Consider the following 10,957-nt stretch of genomic DNA (forward strand, 5'->3'; position numbering starts at 1 on the left):
ATCATGTTGAACATGATATGTAATGAAAGAGATATCAATCCTAAATTTACTATACAATAAATGTCACTTTCTAATTTTTTTGAATTGATTGTCGATCTTTACGTAAAATTTTAATATAATCATTTTAGTCAATTTTTACCTAAAATCACTAATGTGATGGCGTGTCACGTAAAACGGCAATCAATAAATAGACCACCACATAAGAGGTTTTTCAACGAATATTAATTGGAACGATGATATTGGAATTTTACACAACGATTTATGACTCAATTGGCAAAATTGAAAAGTTTATGATTGAATTAATATAATTAATATATATATATATGTATATATAATAGGTTTAGAAAAGATTGAATAATTTTTCCTAATTAAGGATGTCCTATCATTCAATATATTTTTAGGTTGTTGAAATTCCATATAAAAATATCGGAGGATATAAACATTTTACATGACCTTCGTGTGCAAAACAATTGTATCATATGATAGATTTTGAGCAGGGAATGCAATTCAGCATGCTATATCATTTAAAAACAGTCATACCTCTTTAAGTAGATGCAATCCCATAAAAAGGTTATAAATGGCATAACCACTTCCAAATAAAGAACTGTATGTTCAACTTGGCTTGTGTTAGGTACTGTCATTAACTTGCCTCATACCTTGAAGTTGACTTAGCGCTTTAGAAGTGGCAAATGTGTCCGCAGGGATTAAAGCGGACCATTCGGATTCAATGTTATTTATCTTACCGATCACCACCTGTGCGGACCATCGGTGCATGCCACTTCTTTAGCACAATCACTATAGGCTAATCGATACTAAGTATTATGTCATTTGTTCCCCTGCATAAGGATGATTACGAGATGAAATATATATGATCTCGGGATGTAATACAAGAGAGAAATGCACAAGTGCGATGCTTGATGAGCAACGGAAACGAGTGTACATACTCATTTAATAACTCCGGCCTTGATTAACTAAAAAGATCGATGCATAATTTCATCGCGTCTGAGATCTCCTGTATCATATTCTATAATATGATACATGAATTTGTAAGTCAATCTTGGTACGCTAAGCAATATTCTTGATTTTTGTCGAGATTCGCTATAGACTTCATGGCCAGTTTGCCCAACAAGGTCATGGGCCATGAGTGAGGAGATGGTGAAAGGCCCAAGGTCCCCATCACCGGAAGCCCATCTCATACCAGTATGCCCACAAAATATATATTTGGTCTTTCGATAAAAAAAAATATATAAAAAATCTCGAATAAATATTATAGAGCTTATACTGTAATTCCAGGTATGTTGTTTTTGTGTGACACAAAACTATAATAGGCGCACGATCTTTCTAATTCTCAAAGGTTACATTCAAAGAAAGCTTACGGTTTGAGTTAAAAGCGACCATAAAATAAAAGAAGACATGGGGTCGCTAAAGTTGACAACATTTTTAAGAGTTTTAAGCAAGTTCAAATCGTCAATCCGGGCCAAGTCAAATTGAGATTACAGTGTAACTATTATAGAATAGCATTAATTTTGGAAATTAGACTAAGTAGAGTGTCAATATCTCAGTCAAGATTATTAGAGCTCGTGAATTAGGACACGAAGTAATCTTCTTCCAAGATTTCAATGAGGATTTCAACAATTTGGTAGAATGTTAAAGTCAAAATCTGGTTGAAAGTAACTATAAACTGCTCCCTCAAATGGGGCCTCAAATCTACCGGCGATTGCCCGCCCACCTACTCCAAATTCCGTGGGAGTAAAGAAAAAGGAATCCCGAGTAAGTTTTATCTAAGACTTGTTTTATCATATCAGAGCAATTATACATGAAGAATTTGCGACGCTCATGTATTTGGGACAGAATGATACCATAAAGTTCTATATGATATTAGAATAGGAGTACGAATGAGTCTATAATGAGTTTACAGATTTAGACTAGTTGGGTAGAATCTCACCTAAAGATTTTGAATAGTAAATGCCTCACAAAAACTTCCGTTACTTGCATCAAATCCAATAAAAAAATTACAAATCTCTATATAGTTAGGGTCACGTTTTTTTCCCTCTTCATTTGGCTCAAACATTCTCTTTTACAAACCCATTCCACGGTAGATGAGATGGTTTGCGCTTCACCTCTCAACCGGTAGGGAAGGAGTTTGAAACTTCTCGCCCCCATTACGCAATTCACCTGCGGCCCATGGGAGGTGGGTCTCTGTGGGTCGCCCCGGGTTTATGCCATCGGCTTCCGGCTGTATGGCGGTTCCCGGATCACCAAAAAAAAAAAAAACATTATCTTTCGCATTGTGTTGACCATTTTGCATCACGATTTTTCCTCCTTTAAATGTTATACTCCACATAGTCAAATGTGGGCCCATGTGAGATCCTTCTTTGATATGTTTATTTCTTTTTCATCCACTTTCCTTCTTCTTGTCGTCGCTTGTGTTGAAGCATATTGTCGGTGCTTCTTAATCTTTCTTCTTTGACACCCTTGTGCACACCAACACCTGGGCAATCTCACAGGGCCTCACAAATTGCCTCTTTACCTAACTGTTGCCCCTCACAAACTCTTGGCATTTTATGATAGAATCACCCCGTGCTAACACGATATTTTTCGAGATGTAATTCTCTACAGCAATCATTTGATTTTTACTATGATTTCTAAGAATCAAAACATAATTATTAATTTGCTCAAGCCCACAAACAACATAAGCACAGACCTAAACATGAAGAGGATAACTCTAATGCATTTACAACTGCCCACAACTGCCCATCTAGGAAAGTAAAGAGCTTGACACTCTCATCAAGAAATCATTACACGAGACAATAACATCATCAGATCCAAGAGTACATAATCAACAAAATCACCAAGATGAAAAAGGAAAGTGAAAGAAAAAGAATAAATAAATAGGAAAATTCTAAATAGGCCTCACTTTTGACTCTTTGCAAGTACTATTTCAAAAAAACGAGAGGTAATATAGTCAGTATTTTAAAAAATTGAGTGTCAAAGCCAAACGAAAAGAAGAAAAAGCGCGACCCTTTATTTATTATTATAAGTTCTGGTCATCACGTCGTTTTATGGAACGATCTTATGAAGTAGCTTCCGACGAGGATCGTAAGAATCCGAAGACACCGACCATTTCTTGGACACTGAAAATTTTTATCTTTATGCATATTGCATGTTGATCTTATCCATCACATCAATGAACATTTCACTTTTTTTTTTTGTATGGGTTTTTATTTCTTTCTATCCCGGGCTGTCCATCTTAAAATGGAAGCCTCATAATTGAAATTCGTCACTTTGTCTCGTAACCAATGTTATACCGTTCACGTTCCGTTCAACTTTTGTTGAACAAACGGAACCTTTATTTGTTGAACACATGGATTCTTTGTCTATTTCATTATTTATTTGTCAAACTTCACACGTCATTGTATGTGTAAGAGGGTATCTTTTCAAAAGTGATAAACTTGTTAGGTGGACCTAATGTTGGATAAGAGGGTGCATCCAAATAAGGCAAAGGAGAGAGGCCCCGTACACTTTAGCCCATGGTTTGATATGGCGTCGACCAAATTGAAATGCTACAAATGTGGAGAAACTTGCGTATTTTAGGAACTCATAAGCCGCAGCTTCACCTATGAGAATGAGTATTGGAATTTTATATGGCGTTTGATAAGCACTTAATAATGATGAATGAGGGTAATTGATTCTAAGATGGATCAATTCCTAGCCTATAATTAGGAACCAACCTTAACTGATCGGATCGGTTTCAGATTTGATCCAATAAACGGACATTAAAGCAAAAACTCAAAAGGTTACCATAGAATATTAAAACCGTATATTTTGAATAAGAAAACTCGTCTTGATAAGTGATTATTGGAGTATTTCATCATAGCATGGACATGCTCCGAATCTTGATAAATGCAAGGTTGTATTTCCTAGTGAAATGGTCAAATCAATTCAGTCCAAGAAACGGCCTAGTTGGACTAGTTCCCAAGTAAAATCAATAGTTCCAGCCTTGGAACTGAGAAAATGATCTCAGTCTTGGCTTTTAGAACTGCACAACAAATAGATTTTCTCCTGAGTTGGATTTGAGTTGAACCGATTAAGTCGATTCTAGCCATTGTTAAACTAAATCCAATGCTCACATCTAACTATACACAATCAATTCAATTCCAAGTCCGTGTTGAATCATTTTGATGCACAATCATCAAATATACATTACCATATATTCGAATGAAAAATATTTCATATCACAGTCATATCTTCCACATTAATATATAGCTTATTCTAAACTATGCACAAATGGCTTTCATTACGAAATTGGCTTTCTTGTGATATGTGATTAGAGCAATTCGAACCAAACTATAAAGTCCATTCAATAATAACTTCTTGGATTGAAAACCTTATCAAAAGTGTCAACATCTTCCTGCCCTTTTCTTCATAAGGAGTTTCCCGTAACGGCGGATCGACCATCGCACAGGAAATTCATAAAGAAATGAAAGAACCTAGTGGTCCCCCTCGATTTAGGACACGTGTGTTGCAGGTGGATGAAACCCGAGGCAGATGACTGAGAAGCCACCCGTGGTTTTCATAGGAACCGGTTGGCTTTTCTGCACAGAGGCTGTAGCCCTCTCCCTCTCTCCCCTCTCTTCCTGAAGGGCCACAAAGGTGGTAAAGTCACTTTCGGGAACAGTACAGAATATAATAAACAACCCCAGTTTTTATGGATCACTGTGTCATGGGATGAACTTCTTTTGTGGATAAGGGGAGCCGATCTCGATGCCCATGGTTTTTCTTTCCTCTTTTACTGTTTTTTATGTGGTGCGCGTTTATTTTTTCAGACCTGATCTGTGATCAGTCAGGGCCTGGGATTCTTTTTCCCTTCAAGGACCTGTTGATTATGACTAAATCCATCAACCTATATCAGCAAATGATACGTTTTTATTTTCATTTTGCTCTCCGTGTCTTGTGAAAGATTAGTTAATGAACACTTTAATGCTTTTGTGACGGTAGGGTGGATTCTCAGATTCTCAAATGACCTGATGGATGATACAGCTTTGACTGAGCATTATCGTGGGTGGGTGAAACAACATAGACATGATGCTGGCAGCAGATGGGTTTGTGCATGACTCCGGTTTGGTTCGGGGGGGAAGAATTTCTCTCTGGGGATGCACGATAGCTTGTACTTCTGCCAAACTTTATAATCACAAATAAGAAAAGAAATTAATGAGTGGGTACAGTGGTTTAAAGCCTTGAACTAAGCAAAACGCAAGAGGCAATCTGTGTGCCATTAAGGGTGGATTTTCCTTCCTCTACTCTTTTCTATGTACTTGTTCATCTAAATTAACATAAAAAGAAAGGCACAAAAGGCACCATCTGATGAGACTGTCGATCCATTCCACGTTGCCGGTTTAGCTTTAGACAATGTGGTCTTGGGCACTGTTAGATCTGAAAACATTTGCGCCAAAACCGAGGACCCCAGTGAAAAACAAGTGACTGCGGTTGTGTGGAAGTAACTGTCAAAGTGCAATACCATCAAACTCTCCACCCCAACACCTGGGGCTATCTCTCCTGCTCCTTTGAAGCCTCATTTTTCCCCTATAAATAGCACCACCCATCATCACTTCCAATTCATGCAAAGCCATCAGCATCCACAAGCAAACTTCTCCCGAGAAAAAATATATTCTCCTTTCCTCTAAACCCAGTTCTTTTTCCGTTGATTCTTTGATAATGGCGAAAAATGTAGCTCAGTCTCCCCTTGAGAGGACCAGCTATTCCGTGGCCAAGCAATGTGCCCATGGTAATTCTCGATTATGGTGGATTTATCAGTCCTCCATTTCTTGAAAGCTTTGAAAATGCATCTTTATTAGCTCTTAGAACTAAATTATATGCAGATGATTGTGAGTTTAAGATCATGTTACGATGGGCTTTGGATAGTGACTACCCAGAAGCTATTTGCTTTTTTTAGTTGATTGAGTTGCTACGTGCTTGATGAGATTTTACTTAATCTAAGTCCCTTGATGGTTTACATTGTAAAACAGAGGGAGTAATGGCAGGAGCCAAAGCAGCTGTTATTGCAAGCATTGCAACAGCCATCCCAACTGTAAGTAGTCTAAAGTTCAATACTTCTTCACAACATTTTGTACTATATTTTGCCCTTAAATTTATGGATTTTCAAAAACACAATCAAAATGGTACATAACGAATAAATTTAATCTTCCCGAACCACTTAGAGAATTACTATATCTTGTCTAACTTATATATCAAACCTGCAGATGGCCAGTGTGAGGATGCTGCCCTGGGCAAGAGCCAATCTGAATCACACAGCTCAAGCTCTCATAATCTCCACAGGTTAGCACCCTTAAGAAAACCATGTCTCGTGAACATACACCACTCCAAATTATTAAATTAAATTTGTAAGATTAGTTAACTAAACGTCTGGCATTAATGCGATGTGCAGTGGCAGGAGCAGCATATTTCATAGTGGCTGACAAGACTGTTTTGGCCACGGCAAGGAGGAACTCCTTCAAGCGTGCCTCTAACGTTGAAGCATGATTCCATAGCTAACAATCTATGTAAAACACCCCTTGTGGTATCATCTCAGCGCTCAGCGAAGGAGGGGGAGGGGGAGGGGAGGGGAGAGAGAGAGAGAGAGAGAGAGAGCGCGCTATGTAATCCCATCGATTGGATTTTATATAAATAAAGATGGTCTCTTCTTCCTTTTCTAGTTCCCTCCCTCTCCAAGTTTATAGATTGGTTTTGGGTTTTTCATTTTGTCAGTACTCTTCACCTCTTTGCAAGTTCTATTTGTCATATCGATTGGTATCCATGGATCTTTCGAGATTAGATCATTCACCTCTTTGCAAGTTCTATTTGTCACATCGATCGACATGAAAATCATATCCATGCATCTTTTGAGATTAGATCATTTGAGTTAAGCCGATTCTCTCATAAAAGTATTAGGGCACAATTTTAGATAGAAAATCATCAGAGTGCAAATCGATATGTTGTACGTGGATTTAATAATGCTCTAACTGGAATAAATTGAAATTTAGGTGATCATCTAATTGAAGGTCCGAGAAAAGTAGTGAGAAGTAATTCATTCAGAACATCAGTGAGAGATACTGAGCTTTCAGAAGAAGATTTCAATTGTTTCGTATGGTCATTAATATGATCTTTTTCTATGGGCCACGTTACATGGACATTGATCGGCCCAATAAGGAAATAAATGGGCCGACACCTGCGTAAGAAGTACAGCCCACTACTGTGGGAGCCCAATATGGAAGCCCTCATCGGTGTGCTCACGTGGCAAATGTAATTAGCGACGTCGTTTCCAATATAATAAAAATCCGCCTCTATTTTTTTTTTTTTTTCATTCCATGGATGACAATTATGATGATGTATAAATATGAGAGATTATATGCATTCACGTGGACTCATGTGATAACTATTGGATCCCATGTGGGAGAGAGTTGTGATTGATTTGGAAAAATAGAAAAAAGCATTGATCCTGTGATTTTTGGCATAAATTTGACATTCCTCATACATGCATCAATGGTGAATAACAAAATATATAAAAATCTAGATGTCAAATATAAGAAGAAAAGTTTGAACGATAGAGTCACTTTAGGAAAATGAGTGTAAGAGAATGGGAAGTCACTTTAGTGCTATGTGCATGCCTCAATAGTTAGTAATTGATCAAAATTGAAAGTGACTTTTCAAGTGTTTTTACAGACTAATTTCCGCAATAACAACTACCCATCCCAATGCATTTACAAATTAAGAGGATAGATTGATAAATTAAACCATTGATTTCAATCACAAATAACATCAACGTGTATAAATATTGATAAACATACAAAAGCTATCACTTTTGCCGTTTTCACATCTAAATTCAGAAAATGCATAAGATTGATCAATTTTTCGCCCATGTGCACACACATAATTTTCCAAGTGGATGTTAAAAAATAGATTTATTTCTTTGGATGGGAGTACAGTACACTAGATGGACGGCTGAGGTTTATAGAATTTTTTTCATTTTTTTTTTTTCCAAATCACCGCCAAACCTAGAAATGAAGGGGCGGAGGAGAAAATAGGAAAATGGAAGCGGGCCAGCCGGCGGGGCCAGCTCAGCGAGCCAATCACCATGCGCCACGTAACCGCGCGCTAATCCCCTGGATTAGCTGAATTAAAAACTCCGGTTAGGCTAATCCCGTAATTCTAGGGTTTTGGGAGGGAGGGAGGGTTTTAGAGGGAACCGCCGGGTTTTGCTCTTTCTCTTCTCTCTTCTCTTCTCTTCCTCCTTGGCTGCGCTTCTCCCGCGCCGACTTAGGGTTTTTATGAATTTTCCCATTCCGTCGGTTTAGGGTTTGCGTGGCGCCTTCGCGCGGCGGCGGCGGCTAGGGTTTGGTTTTGACTCTCTCCTCCTCCTCCTCCTCCTCCTCCCCACCCATAAATTTTTCAACCAAATCTCGATTCTTTCCTGTACAGCCTGCGCCCTCGCATTTGTGTGACGCCCACGTTCTCAAGATCGCAACTTTATTATTTTTCTTCGTTTTTCTTTTTTTTTTTTTTCCTTTCAAGAGTTCGAGTTCGAGTTCGATTCGTGCTCCGTCGACCCTTCGAGAATTCGCTCGTTTTCCGCCCAATTTCTGCTGTATATTTCGTGGGTTTTCTCTCCCCGGTACGCTCTCACTGTTCGATCGTTCTGGGGAGGTCTCGGGGGTTCGGAGTTTCCTGATTCTTGGGTGGTTTTCATTCGTCTTGTTGCTCCGTTCTTGGGATTTTCTTCGGGTGTCGAAAAGGGTCATTCTTTTTTTAATTCTTGGTTCCGGCATTCGTTTTGATTCGGCAGATTTGCCAGATTTCAGTATAAAGAAAGCTTTTTGGTAGGTTTCGAGATGAATTTTTCCGAGCCTGGCCTTCCACTTATGCCGGCGATGCTCCATTATGTCGGCGGCGGGGTTGGCGGGGATGCTGGCGGGTATTGGTCCCAATTTGAATTGAAGAGCGAGGAATTCGATGTGAATTCCGAGTTCGATCAGCCGCTGGCCCCTCCCTCAAAGAGACCCAGGAACTTTGAGGACAACCGGTCCGGCTCCGTGGCCTCGAATCCGAGGCCCAATCCTCCCGTCAATAAGGGGACGACCAACATTTTCTGGAAGACCCGGATGTGCGCCAAGTTCAAAATCGGCATGTGTCGGAATGGCGAGAACTGCAATTTCGCTCACGGCGTCGAGGACATGCGGCAGCCTCCGCCCAATTGGCAGGAGCTTGTTGGCGTGCGTGATGAGGATAATAAGTCCTCGGGGAATTGGGAGGATGACCAGAAAATTATACATAGGATGAAGCTGTGCAAGAAGTTCTATAACGGGGAGGAGTGTCCTTATGGGGATAGATGCAACTTCCTTCACGAGGACCCGGCTAAGTTTAGAGATGATTCGGGGCGGTTTCGGGAGACCTCGGCAATATGCATTGGAACCACCGGAATGCCAACAGGGCAAGGAACTGGTTCTAGTCAGTCTGATGTTAGTCGGCCCAACACTGGGGCGGATAGCAGAGTTACTTCGAAACCTGTTTACTGGAAGACAAAGTTGTGTACTAAGTGGGAGATAACAGGTCAATGTCCTTTTGGTGAGAAATGTCACTTTGCTCATGGGCTAGCAGGTATATGATCTTTTGATTAGCTTCGTTTACGTCTTTAACCTTTATAAGATCCGTCTGTTTTGTTGAACTGTACTGATGCAGGTTGTACAATGTACATGAATGGTGAATTGCTTTATCTTAGATGTCGACAGCATAAGATTAGTTATGCGATGCTTGGCTTAGAACTTTGGTGACTACTCGTATTCAGGGGACCCATATTGTAAATAGGCAAATGACTCGACAGGACTGATTCTATCAGACATTGTCTTTTGTTTCATGTCGCTGTTGGCTTTTGTTTTTCCCCAGAGGCAAAACGAAAGTGGTGGACCATAATGTGGGACAGATATTCAGTCGTGGGAAGTGATCATGTTTGCATTTCTTCAACGCTGTTGTGCCTAGACTAGAGAGTAAATTATGTTCCAAATGTAGATTTTGAGGTTTTCTCTCTACTTGAATTAATGCTTCTCCATCATTTTGGTGGAACTTGATATCTGTGATAAGAAAAATGATTAACCTTTCCTCAATCAAGTCAAGATATCACCCAGCAGAAACCAAGAATTTTCAGTGCAACCCTATTGTTCAGATATGAAACATTGAACTCTAGTTGTGAGTGATTTGTTATCTGATGTGAGCTTTTCTTAATAATCAGATTTGCAGTCGCCTAGCGGACGATTTGAAGGAGATGCAGTGCAAACGGCCTTGGTTGTTGCTACAAAACCTCAACCTCAACTTCTTCATATCAATGACGGCCCTCCTCTCATGGCAGCAAAGGGTCCTACTTCGACGGAGGAAGCACAGAGCAAGAAATGCTTACTGAGATGGAAAGGACACAAGAAGATCAACCAGATTTACGGCGACTGGCTCGATGATTTGCCCCTGGTGCAAAACTTGCCGAACAAAGTCGAGAGTTGATACTCCTTCGCCCGGATCGATCTCAGTGCCGTCAAAATTCTTTCTTTCGCAAACACAATTTGTCTGGCCTAGATTAGTTTATTAGTGCGTGGAAAATGGAGGATGCGGTCTGTACATCACATAATTCTGTTTCAGGAATTTAATCTGGTGAATGGGCTGTAGTTTTTCTGTTTCAAACCGTCGTCTTCCGTTTGGTTGGTGATCATTTTAGGATTTGATATAGTTCTTGCAATACAGGTGATTTGTTCTTTCGTTGGCCTTTATCAATAGGTCATTGATTTTGTTGTCAGCTTATTTTACTGGACTTCTAATGGGCGTGCACAAATTTGATAGTGGATCGTTTTTTGTACAAGAGGGTCAAACAGGTTCTAGAAGCTCTTGCTCTGTTTCTGGATTGTCAACCAAACTTGTGGAT

At 39.6% G+C, this 10,957-nt stretch overlaps 2 protein-coding genes across 2 annotated transcripts; both read left to right on the forward strand.

The window, feature by feature from the left end:
- The first annotated feature begins 5,607 nt into the window (after window positions 1-5,607).
- Window positions 5,608-6,716, forward strand: LOC104438508 (early nodulin-93). Its single transcript, XM_010051670.3, has 4 exons — window positions 5,608-5,785; window positions 6,027-6,088; window positions 6,261-6,336; window positions 6,446-6,716. Exons 1-4 carry the CDS (start codon window positions 5,716-5,718, stop codon window positions 6,538-6,540), a joined length of 303 nt encoding a protein of 100 aa, XP_010049972.1. The 5' UTR covers window positions 5,608-5,715; the 3' UTR covers window positions 6,541-6,716.
- A 1,522-nt stretch (window positions 6,717-8,238) lies between these two features.
- Window positions 8,239-10,891, forward strand: LOC104438509 (zinc finger CCCH domain-containing protein 39). The gene is made up of 2 exons (XM_010051672.3): window positions 8,239-9,651; window positions 10,280-10,891. The coding sequence occupies exons 1-2, from the start codon at window positions 8,886-8,888 to the stop codon at window positions 10,540-10,542; spliced, it is 1,029 nt and encodes a 342-aa protein (XP_010049974.1). The 5' UTR covers window positions 8,239-8,885; the 3' UTR covers window positions 10,543-10,891.
- The last annotated feature ends 66 nt before the right edge of the window (window positions 10,892-10,957 follow it).

Source organism: Eucalyptus grandis, chromosome 3, assembly GCF_016545825.1.
Source record: "Eucalyptus grandis isolate ANBG69807.140 chromosome 3, ASM1654582v1, whole genome shotgun sequence".
Lineage (NCBI taxonomy): Eukaryota > Viridiplantae > Streptophyta > Magnoliopsida > Myrtales > Myrtaceae > Eucalyptus > Eucalyptus grandis.

Excerpts from the sequence above, each read along its gene's own strand:
- LOC104438508 (XM_010051670.3), top strand. The coding sequence starts at position 5,716 with ATGGCGAAAAATGTAGCTCAGTCTCCCCTTGAGAGGACCAGCTATTCC. Across the intron at positions 5,786-6,026 it reads GGCCAAGCAATGTGCCCATG|AGGGAGTAATGGCAGGAGCC; the intron begins GTAATTCTCGAT and ends ATTGTAAAACAG. Across the intron at positions 6,337-6,445 it reads AGCTCTCATAATCTCCACAG|TGGCAGGAGCAGCATATTTC; the intron begins GTTAGCACCCTT and ends TGCGATGTGCAG.
- LOC104438509 (XM_010051672.3), top strand. The coding sequence starts at position 8,886 with ATGAATTTTTCCGAGCCTGGCCTTCCACTTATGCCGGCGATGCTCCAT. Across the intron at positions 9,652-10,279 it reads CTTTGCTCATGGGCTAGCAG|ATTTGCAGTCGCCTAGCGGA; the intron begins GTATATGATCTT and ends CTTAATAATCAG.